We start from the raw sequence: 11,222 nt of genomic DNA, 5'->3' as shown, positions 1-11,222 counted from the left end.
TGGAGAGCATTCAGCCTCACGACTTTGGCTCCAGGCGTGGCATGAACTGCTGCCTTTTAGGAGCGACTTGTGATCTGGCCATTATAAAGGAGATGTGGATATCACTGTCCAGTTTAACCACAAAATATGCCACAGACCGGTATGCCTTTTCTGAGGCATCACAGAACACATGGAGAGAACTGGGATGCACCGCTGCAGACGGGAGGCTGATAAGTAACAGCAAGAAACCGATACCTTATTGAGATGTGCAAGTTCGCTCTCCCAGTTGATCCAGGTGGTCTCAAGGTTTGGCGGTTGATCTAGGTCATCCTAATCTCTATTTTTTTTTTTTACCCCATAACAGCTGAATACTTTCACTCTGGTGGTTAATGGTAGCATGAATCCTAGTGGATCATACTGGGTTGCCAACACCTGGTCAGTACTTTGGATGTGGTGCATGGACCCTTCAGGTTTCGGTGCACCCAGTTTCCATAGAAGAAGGGTGGTGCAATGTTGTAAAGGTAGAAGCGGCTCTCTGAGATAACTGATGATGTATGGGTTGTGTAACTTTAAGCCACACTATTAAGTACATGGAGGTGAATCCCACCACAATCACTGCAGGGTTTCTTTAGATTGCAAGCCTTAGCTCCGCTGCTGAGGATGTGCTCCTCAGCAGCGGAGCTAAGGCTTGCAATCTAAAGAAACCATCTGAATTACCATCTGAAATTTACTTACTAAGGTCTGCCACTGACTGCCCTTTTATACTGCTGTATCGAGTGAAGAAATGCTTTTTGCTACCGCAAAGACAAGTCAAGGCAGTTGACTCTGGGTGTGGCTTTCTAACGTAAAACCTCTGGACTGGGGGAGGTTTTGGCCTCTGGGGGTGCTGCACCACTATACATAGCTGTGCTCTGGCTTTTCTGGTTTTGATCCACTCTTCTCTCCTCTCTATGCTAGCAGATCTCTCGTACTTATAGCATTGCAACTTGCTAGAGAGTCTCTGTTGCCTTGACATAAGTCTCTGTTGCCTTGACATGAAGCCATCCTGCAAAGTCCTGTAGGTTGTACAGATTTATGCTTGGTTTTACCTCTGGTGCTGTAAGGATCGCTGCAATCTCACCCTGGGCCAGAAGATAGGCCTTGCCGTATTGTAGTCGGAGAACCTGCATAGTTGCTGAATATGGATATGGATGATGGTGACAGGATAACCCAATCATCTGGGCTTTAGGTAGTTTGAGGTGTTCCAGCAAAATGTGGTACTTGTACTGTTCTCCTTATATGTTTTGCTTTCCTAGCGTGGAATATAAATCAACAGCAAGCCAAACTCTGTTCAAGAGCCAGGAAACAAGCACCTTGCTCCTTTATTAGTCCCATGTGCGGTTTACACAAACAAACTTAGCGGCCATTGAACCGAGTAAAACTGTAAATGAAAGGAAAGAAATGTATAGAAAATCAATAATGAAAATAATAAACTTAGTGTTATCAGCAAACCGTATACAGATTAATCACTAACTCAAAAGAAAGTTAGAAACATCCTTAATGCAGCAAAGTGATGCTAATTGTCAATAACAAAAACATATCTGGTCCTATCACATTTAACTAAACAGATTAATTATTAAATAAACTTACAGACAATGCTTTTGATAGGATTCAGAAGAAGGATCAATTAATACGTGACATGCCATGCACTTGCTGCGCCATGTGTTCATTGCTTCCGATTTCCTATTACCTGGCTCACGGTTCACAAAATAAGAGTCCTCAGATTAAGACTTACACAGTAGTGGCAGGCAAAAATGAAACTTATATAGAACATTAAAGGTTCATGAAAAATATAATATTAATAAATTTAAATACACATTAGAAATGCACACAGCCTCTAACGGAGGCAGAACACTCCCCGCCTGGCATTATTAATGCCATTATAACAGTTCGTGGTTAATCTACTTAGTCTTCCTTGGCTAGCAGTAAGATCACATCAGAAATGGGCCTTAAGAATAATTTCACGTTACCACCTGAGGTTGTCCTAACCTCCACTTTGCGAACCTTCCCGTCATTGCTTGGAAAGACAGATGTGATTAACCCCAATGGCCAGTCGTTCCTTGGTAACTGGATTTGCTTTAGCAGCACAATATCTCCAGGATGCAAATTTCGGTGAATCTCATGCCATTTGCGTCGAGGTTGGAGTGTACTGATGTATTCTTTTCTCCATCGGCTCCAGAATTCGTTAGCCAATGCCTGCACTCGCTTCCACTGACATTTCAAGAGGTCTTTTTCAGTGTAGCTCTCTAATGGAACAGGTACTCCAGGTTTCTGGGTTAGGAGTGTTGCTGGAGTGAGTATGCATGGGGAATACGGATCTACTGAGACAGGAACCAAAGGTCTAGCATTTATGATTGCGGACACCTCTGCCATCAGAGTGCAAAGTACCTCATGAGTTAAGTGAGTGTGTTTCTTCTGCAACAGCATACCATCTAGAATCCTGCGGGTTACACCAATCATGCGTTCCCATGCTCCACCCATGTGGGAAGCGTGTGGAGGATTAAATTCCCAAGTACAGCCATTCTCATGGAGGTATTTCAGAAGATTTGTCTGTTTTTCTTTTGCTGGTTGCATGCCCAGTTCTTGACTTGCTCCAATAAAGTTGGTTCCTCTGTCTGATCTAAGCTGTTTTGCTGGTCCCCTCACAGCAAAAAACCTTCGCAGCGCATTGATGCAACTGGCAGTGTTCATAGACTCTATGACCTCTATGTGTACTGCTCGTGTACTCATACATGTGAAGAGTATAGCTCACCTTTTATTTTCTACTACACCGCCTCTGGTGCGTCGAGTGACCACTGTCCATGGACCAAAAACATCTAACCCTACGTATGTGAATGGAGGAGATGTACTGAGGCGCTCAGGAGGAAGATCTGCCATCTTTTGAACTTCCTGCTTTCCTCTGAGTCTGCGGCATAGAACACAACAATGAAGGATAGAGTTTATCAGTCTTTTCCCCCCAACAATCCACAAGCCAGCCAGTCGGATTGCTCCTTCTGTGAACTTTCTCCCTTGATGGTACACTTTAGAGTGGTAATATCTCACCAACAGCTTAGCAACATGACATTGCTTTGGGAGGATGACTGGATTCTTTACCTCTGACTCGACTGGAGCATGTTTCAAGCGTCCTCCAACCCTCAAAAGACCGTCATCAATGTAGGGGTCAAGATTCCATAGTGCACTTGAATGTGAAACTTGTTCATTTCTCTGCAGTGCAGTATATTCCTCTGGATATAGTTCTTTCTGCGTGTGCAGAAGTATTAGTCTCTTTGCTGCTGTCTGCTCTTCAGGTGTGCGTATGTTACTGCACTGATGCCATCCTTTACATGCATGTGATGTGCTGAGGGAACTTGTCTTGTGAGAACGTGCCTGATGAATCAGAAAAGAAATTGCTCTCTGCAGAGATTCCCAGGTAGAAAAGTGTTGAAACCGTTCTGAAAATAGACTTCCTCCAACTCGAGTGATGAAGCTGGTTATACAAGGTCTGACTTCTGCGTCTGTTTCCGGATTAACCAGTTCGAAGGACTCGCACTGCTGCTCTTGGGGCGGATGGTAGAGGAACTTGGGTCCTTTGAACCATATGGTGTCATTCAGCTTTGATGGAACTACTGATCTCGTTGCCAGGTCAGCTGGATTCTGAACTGTAGGCACATACCTCCACTGCTCTGGAAAGGTCGACTGCCGTATACGCTGAACCCGGTTGTGCACATAAACAAAGAAGCGTCTGGACTGATTGTAAATATATCCTAGGACCACTTTGCTGTCACAATAGAATTTCACTGCATTCGGCTTGTGGTCTAGCTCATCAAGAATGTGTTCAGCTAGCTCTACAGCCAGCACTGCGCCGCAAAGCTCCAGGCGAGGGATTGAAGGCTCAGGATGAGGTGACAGCTTTGCTTTGCCCATCACAAATCCCACTTTGATCTCACCTTCATCGTTCAGAGCTCTGAGGTATGCTACTGCCCCTATAGCCCAGTTTGAGGCATCTGAAAAGACACACAACTCCGTGTATGAAGTGTTCGAAAGCGAATGGTGTAAGTATGTGCGTGAGATGTGAAGGTTACTTAGATTTTGAAGTGAGGTTTTCCATTCCTCCCACATGTTTCTCTTCCCCTCAGGAAGAACAGCGTCCCAATCTTGTACCTCTTTAGCCAGCTCACGTACTAGCGCTCTGCCCCAGATAGTCACCGGTGCCACGAAGCCCAAAGGGTCAAAGAGGCTATTTACAACAGAGAGTACTCCTCGATGAGTGTAGGGCTGGTTGTTTGCTGCAACTCTGAAGGTGAAAGTATCTGTTTTCATATCCCAATACAAACCTAGGCTTCTCTGTGCAGGCCAACTCTCATTTCCAAAATTTAGATCTTGGAGACCAGAAGCAAGATCTTCCGGTGGGAAGGCTTGCATGACTTTGATACTATTTGACACTATCTTGTGGAGCTTAATATTTGACTTGGAAAGCGATTCCTGTGTGCGCTTGAGCAGGTCGATTGCTTCGGCTTCTGTTGGAAAGGACATGAGGCCGTCGTCCACATAGAAGTGCCTGTTAACAAAGTGTGAAGTGTCAGTTCCATACTGTTGTTCACCTTGCTGTGCAGCCAACCATAGGCCATATATAGCCACTGACGGAGAAGGGCTGTTTCCAAAAACATGTACCCTCATACGGTAGTCTACCACCTCCTTGCTCAAGTCGCTGTCGCTGTACCAGAGGAATCTCAAATAGTTTCTATGTTCCTCTTTCACCAGGAATCCATAGAACATTTGTTGGATATCCGCCATAATTGCAATGCGATCTTTCCTGAACCGTATTAGCACACCTAACAGCAGGTTGTTTAAGTCAGGGCCTGAGAGGAGCACATTGTTCAAAGAAATACCTTGGTGCTGTGCGCTGGAATCAAATACCACCCGTATTTTTCCTGGTTTTTGAGGATGATACACGCCGAAGATGGGTAAATACCAGCATTCTTCATCCTCGTCTATAGGTGGTGCTCTTTCTGCATGGTGGTTCTGGAAAAGTTCCTCCATGAAGGCAGAAAACTGTTCTTTCATCTCAAGGTTTTTACTTAGCGTGCGCCGCAAAGAATTTAGGCGAGACAAAGCTTGTTCCCGATTATTTGGGAGTAATGGTCTGGGTGACCTGAATGGCAAAGGAGCAACCCAGCTTTTCTGTTCATTTTGGTAGAACTCTGCTTGCATGATCTTTAAAAATGTCTCATCCTCAAAGGACATGGCAAGTTTGTTATCATTTTTAGTTCTGTCAAACACCTTCAACCCAAGTTTGTCTTCTGCTTGCACATCATGAGTAGCGTTCCTCAAATTATAAGGAAAAACAACAGACTTATGCTCCCCGCCATGGCACAATTTCTCCTTTACATTGATGTGGCTCTGGCATGGAGTGAGAAGTGATGGGCGGCTATTGTCCAGGATGTTAGTTTTAAAGACACTCACCCTCAGCTTATGAGCTCTGTCAATGCAGACATCACCTACTATCACCCAGCCTAAGTCTAACCTTTGTGCAAAAGGTGCATTGTGAGGCCCGTTGATTTGTTGTCTCACCTTGTGTACCCGGATTATGTCTCTTCCCAGCAATACTAAGATCTGAGCATCGGGATCTAGCTTTGGGATAAACTGTGCCACAGATTTCAAATGTGGATGAGCAAGAGCGACTTCTGGAGTGGGTATTTCAGATCTGTTACTCATTATCTCATTACACTCAATCAGTGTTGGCAGATCAAGACATGTCTTACCATTCAAGGTCTCTACTTGGAAGCCAATCGCTTTTCTTCCAAACATTTCCATGGAACCAGCACATGTTCTCAACAAATACGGAGAGGGGTCACCTTGGATCCCAAAGAGTCGAAAGAATTCTGCTTTGGCCAGTGAGCGGTTGCTCTGATCGTCAATGATGGCATACATCTTGATGGCTCGTTCCGGTTGCTCTCGAGGAAATACACGCACCAAGCACATTTTTGCACAGGATCGCATTGGAGCACTTTCTCCACAAACTTCTGTACATCTTGAGGTTATCTCAGGTGTAGTGACATACTGTTGTTCTGTGTCTGGTTCTTGCATTGAAGGTGGGAAGGGAGGTGCGGCCATGTCTGGATGCATGACTGTACAATGTCTATCTGAATCACACTCAGCACATTTGAGGACTGCGAAACATTCTCTGGCAGCATGATTGGGAGAGCAACACCTGAAACACCTCTTATGTTCTTTCAGGAGGTTCTTGCGCTCCAACAACGACCTTTTTCTGAAGGCTCTACATTTCCACAGAGGATGTGATTTGTTGTGAAACGGGCAGTGCTTCGTCCAGTCTCTCTTAACAGTTTCGTTCAAGCTAACTGGATCAGACACATCATTTTTAGAAACATCTGTCTTATGCACTGACACAGGGGTTCTGCTTGCGCCATGTTTATAGAAGGGTCTTTCGTTTCGCACACCTGCGTCGCTACTGTTTGAAAGCTTAAAACTAGGATCATTCCTTGCTTTAGCTTCACTGCAAATAAAATGAGCGAAGAACGAGAATGGAGGGAAACTGACCTTTCTTTCTTCCTTGAAGCGTGAGCCAGCAAACAGCCATTTTTCCTGTAAATTCGCTGGTAACTTCTCCACTATAGGATTAATACCACGAGGGGTATCAAGGTAAGACAATCCAGGTAAATATGCATCTTCTTTTGCTGCAAGTACTTCCATTAGCAGGTCTGCAAGCTCCCTGAGTTTCAAATTGTCCCTCGGATGTAGACGTGGAAAATTGTCCAGGCGCCTAAATAAGGCACTTTCAATCACTTCCGGGGTGGCATAGCATTCATGCAGTCTCATCCAAGACAGCCGTAGAGCAGCTTGTGAGTTTGTAACATACACTGCTCGAATCCTCCTCACATGATCCGACGATTCCTTCCCCAGCCACTTAACCAACAGATCTAACTCTTCACTAGCTGAGAGCTGCAGGTCTTGTGTGGCATCAACAAATGAAGACTCCCAGGCTCTGAAGTTTTCTGGATTATCATCAAACTTGGTGAGCCCAGTGGTGACTAGCTCTCTACGTGCTATGAATTTAGCAAAGTCTAACATATGTGTGGCTTGGCTTTGAGATTGATGCTGTGTATCTGAACGAACTGCATGCATATTTGTTGCAGGATCTTGAGGGGATGACTTAAATGCAGAAGTTGGGATGAAATGAGGCAGATTGTATGGAGCTTCTAGAAATCTTGTGCTCTGTAGACATTCTGTATCGCTCAACCTGCTCCGCTCCTGAACTGTATCTGTGACGCCATCATACGCAGCACCCTTGCTCTGAGGTTTATCGATCAAGCGTGGGGTCAATTCTTGTGCACAGGCTAATGAAGAGACATTCAGGGGTAGTGTAGAAGGTTCGGAGCTCATCTGAGTCTGATGTTTTACATAGTCCTTTGTTCTCAATGAAACCACATGTGATGATATTGTGCTTTTTTCACTGCGATTGTCATTACATTCCATTGCTGCCACTGCTGTCTCTAAAACTTCTGCTTCTGCCAGAGCAGCTGCAGCTTCCTTTTCTAGTTCTAATGCTTCCAGTCTTGCTTCTACAGTAGCTCTTTCCTGATCTAGCCTTGCTTTTTCCGTTTTCATTTCAAGCTGCCTTTTTGAGAACGCCATCTTGGCACGTGCAGCTTCCGCTGAGGCTCTAGCTTTTGCAGCAGCACTAGCAACTGAAGACTTGGAGGAAGATAGCGAGCATTTTGAACTAACCTCTGAAAATGCCTTTTCTTTTCCTCTTTCCCTTTCAGCTTCCATGTTTGATCCCGTGCGTTCCTCTTGCACCTGCTGATCCATTGTCTTTTTACTGTACTGTTCTCCTTATATGTTTTGCTTTCCTAGCGTGGAATATAAATCAACAGCAAGCCAAACTCTGTTCAAGAGCCAGGAAACAAGCACCTTGCTCCTTTATTAGTCCCATGTGCGGTTTACACAAACAAACTTAGCGGCCATTGAACCGAGTAAAACTGTAAATGAAAGGAAAGAAATGTATAGAAAATCAATAATGAAAATAATAAACTTAGTGTTATCAGCAAACCGTATACAGATTAATCACTAACTCAAAAGAAAGTTAGAAACATCCTTAATGCAGCAAAGTGATGCTAATTGTCAATAACAAAAACATATCTGGTCCTATCACATTTAACTAAACAGATTAATTATTAAATAAACTTACAGACAATGCTTTTGATAGGATTCAGAAGAAGGATCAATTAATACGTGACATGCCATGCACTTGCTGCGCCATGTGTTCATTGCTTCCGATTTCCTATTACCTGGCTCACGGTTCACAAAATAAGAGTCCTCAGATTAGGACTTACACAGTAGTGGCAGGCAAAAATGAAACTTATATAGAACATTAAAGGTTCATGAAAAATATAATATTAATAAATTTAAATACACATTAGAAATGCACACAGTCTCTAACGGAGGCAGAACAGTACTTATATATCATCCAGCTCTGCATGAGGTTCAAGGAGGTTCTAGTTTGCTCCCTCTCACTGTTGTTAACAAAATCTGGAATCTTTGGCTGGGGCGCAGCATGCAAAGGGCGGTGAGGCATCAAATATTCTGGGTGCTTCAGAGTCTGGCTGAATGGCTGTAAGCAAGGGGTGGCTAGGGCTGGAGCTGTGCCATGCCCTTGTAAACAAAGTGCAACTGGTAAATGGACGTAAGACACGTTGTGGTGCTGATAGGCTGGCATGGGAGCCTGTAGCAATTGCTGCACTTTGGTAGTCACTGTGGCAATCAATGAATCCGGCTCAAAGGACCACTGTTACGGATTGCCCACTGATACTGGTGATTATGTTATTGACCGCTGCAGAACTCTGGTCAGGGAGTTGGAGTCATCAGATAATATTTGGCTCATTGCACAAGAATAACACTACACACAGAGTCATGTGCATGAGGTAGTTTCTAGGAATCAAAGTAAAGGAAAGAACTGCTTATTACACAAATAACACCATAACATGACCAGCACAAACATTAGCCAACTGGTACAATATATCTCCAAACAAGAAGCATTGGTCTCAAATATCAAGAAGTAGCCAGGACAACAAATTGCATAATGGACTGAATTATGAAGAAATCTATGCTTAATACAATCACTAGTTTACGTCACAGATCATTTGCAGCTATGCTAGTAGCACACTAAATATAGTTAACATCCTGTAACCAAAATGAAGATCACATAGTGGTCTCCTTTAATGCTCTGTTCTATTATCTAAAAACAGAGAAGTACACTTACAGCTTCACAAACTTTATCCTACGCTCTAACACGGTATCAGCGAGAATGCGGTTGCGATATGAATGTGCAGTCGACATGTCGCTGCCTATGCACAATGCTCAGTTTGCCCGAACCTTTTCAATTCATACATCTCCACCAGGGATGCTGCACACCCGCCACTTGTGCCAAACGGGAGATAATTCACATGTACATTCAATTAACAGTGATTAAGGATTTTCTAAAGCAAATTAACTGTTTTACATAACGAGAGTGTAGCAAAATGCTAAGAGCATTTACTTTACAGCATATCAACATTAAATAAGGCCCATCAGCCCCAAGTTTACTTTCAAACACTACCCACATGCACACACTTTACATAATGTTTTAACCACTCTCTTTATAGTAGTGTGGCAACAAAGATGTGGTCAGGCATCAACTGTGGACAGACATTAGCCAAAATTGTAGACATTACTAAGGGAAATGTTTGTGGGTGGGCACTGAAGTAGTAGGGCACAGTGTGGAAAGGCACAGTGTTGACTAGAAAAACGGTACTGGAGTCGTCATACATCAACTCTGCCTCACCTGTCCATTAGAAAGACACATGTTAGGATATCAAGAAGTATGTGTTTTACGTGTTTGGTGCAACACAATACTTAAGACCTATATTTGTGCTATTAGAGGCACTCCAAGCAGGAATTTCAAAAAAAGTTTTGATCAAGGCCATACATTCATGTCACAAACATTTTTCAAGGTATTGAAGATAAAATTAATTTGTAGAATGACGAATGGACTGCTTGAACATTGCTTTAATCAAATGCCTAATACAGAAGCTTGTTTATAATAATATTTTTCACGTCACATGGTAAAGTCAATTATGAGGACGTATATGAATTCAATGCACATCAAATAACCTGTACATCAACATGTAAGTAATCAATGAGTTCCAAATTAATTGGGGTAAACTGGACCAATGGACCATGGGCAGGTGCATGCAACTTACATTTTATTTGTACATCGCTTTTAATAATGTAATTTGCACCCTTCCACTATGCTCTGTCCTGATCGTGCCATGCTCCAAAGTCTCTATCATTTCAAGGATGTCAATGCGGGAATCATTGATTCTTAACTGGCCCTTGAGCCTTACAGATTGAATTTGGGCTACAGACTGGGAGCACAGATGGTGGTGGAGGATTACCTTGTCTGCCAGGCGTCAGCTGTAGGCCGGACCTCTCCTTTGCCAAAATCTGGTGGTGGGGGTAATTGGCGGCAGGGGCATGGTCGAGCGTCAGCTGTGGACAGAGAGGAGGTGGGTCGAACTGGCAGTGACTCCCATAACTGGCAAAGGAGAAAGACAGAGTGTGATACCACTTGGCAAAGCTTGTGAAACACAAACACACACACACTCAGCATGTACTTGACAGAGCAAAAGCTGCGAGTTCAGAATGAAACAGTTTCTGTTGAGTGTTTGTTTTTTTTTTTTTTTTTTTTAAGTGCAATGAAAAGCAACATGAATAAACGTTAGCTTGGAGCTCAGTAAAAAAATCTTTCCCAAGTCTTCCTCCTACGAGTGCATTTAAATTTTACGTACAAAATACGAGAATACGCAATACAAAAATAAAATTAGAGGCATCAACTCCTTCATGGTCAATTTCTTTTATCATCATTTTCATAGTCTCTTGAGAAACAACATATCCTCTTTAAATAGCATGCAGATGAAACCGTTGATATGCTGGGACTCGAACACTGGTCACTATTTGAGAGTGCACAAAAGAGGCAATTTCCTTTTGAATTTTTTTCTTCTGAATAAATTAAGTTTCCTACATAACTGGTGCAGTGTCCATTGATTGATTATAACTCTGTGCTGATGCACCAAAAGACAGATAATTTCCTTATTCCATAATCATAACTGAAACTAGGATTTAACCAAATCCTCCACAACCATTTTTTACAAAACAGCTTATCTCAC

General features: G+C 43.2%; 1 protein-coding gene across 1 annotated transcript; it reads right to left on the bottom strand.

Moving 5' to 3' along the window:
* Positions 1-1,304: 1,304 nt before the first annotated feature.
* Positions 1,305-8,442, bottom strand: LOC124400982. The gene is made up of 3 exons (XM_046872843.1): positions 8,207-8,442; positions 1,609-7,997; positions 1,305-1,399 (listed from the first exon to the last, which is right to left on the bottom strand). Exon 2 carries the CDS (start codon positions 7,825-7,827, stop codon positions 2,767-2,769), a length of 5,061 nt encoding a protein of 1,686 aa, XP_046728799.1. The 5' UTR covers positions 7,828-7,997; positions 8,207-8,442; the 3' UTR covers positions 1,305-1,399; positions 1,609-2,766.
* Between the last annotated feature and the right edge of the window lie 2,780 nt (positions 8,443-11,222).

Source organism: Silurus meridionalis, chromosome 2, assembly GCF_014805685.1.
Source record: "Silurus meridionalis isolate SWU-2019-XX chromosome 2, ASM1480568v1, whole genome shotgun sequence".
Lineage (NCBI taxonomy): Eukaryota > Metazoa > Chordata > Actinopteri > Siluriformes > Siluridae > Silurus > Silurus meridionalis.
The sequence above is the reverse complement of the archived record's forward strand: the minus strand, read 5'-3'. Positions and strand labels throughout refer to the sequence as shown.

Excerpts from the sequence above, each read along its gene's own strand:
- LOC124400982 (XM_046872843.1), bottom strand. The coding sequence starts at position 7,827 with ATGGATCAGCAGGTGCAAGAGGAACGCACGGGATCAAACATGGAAGCT.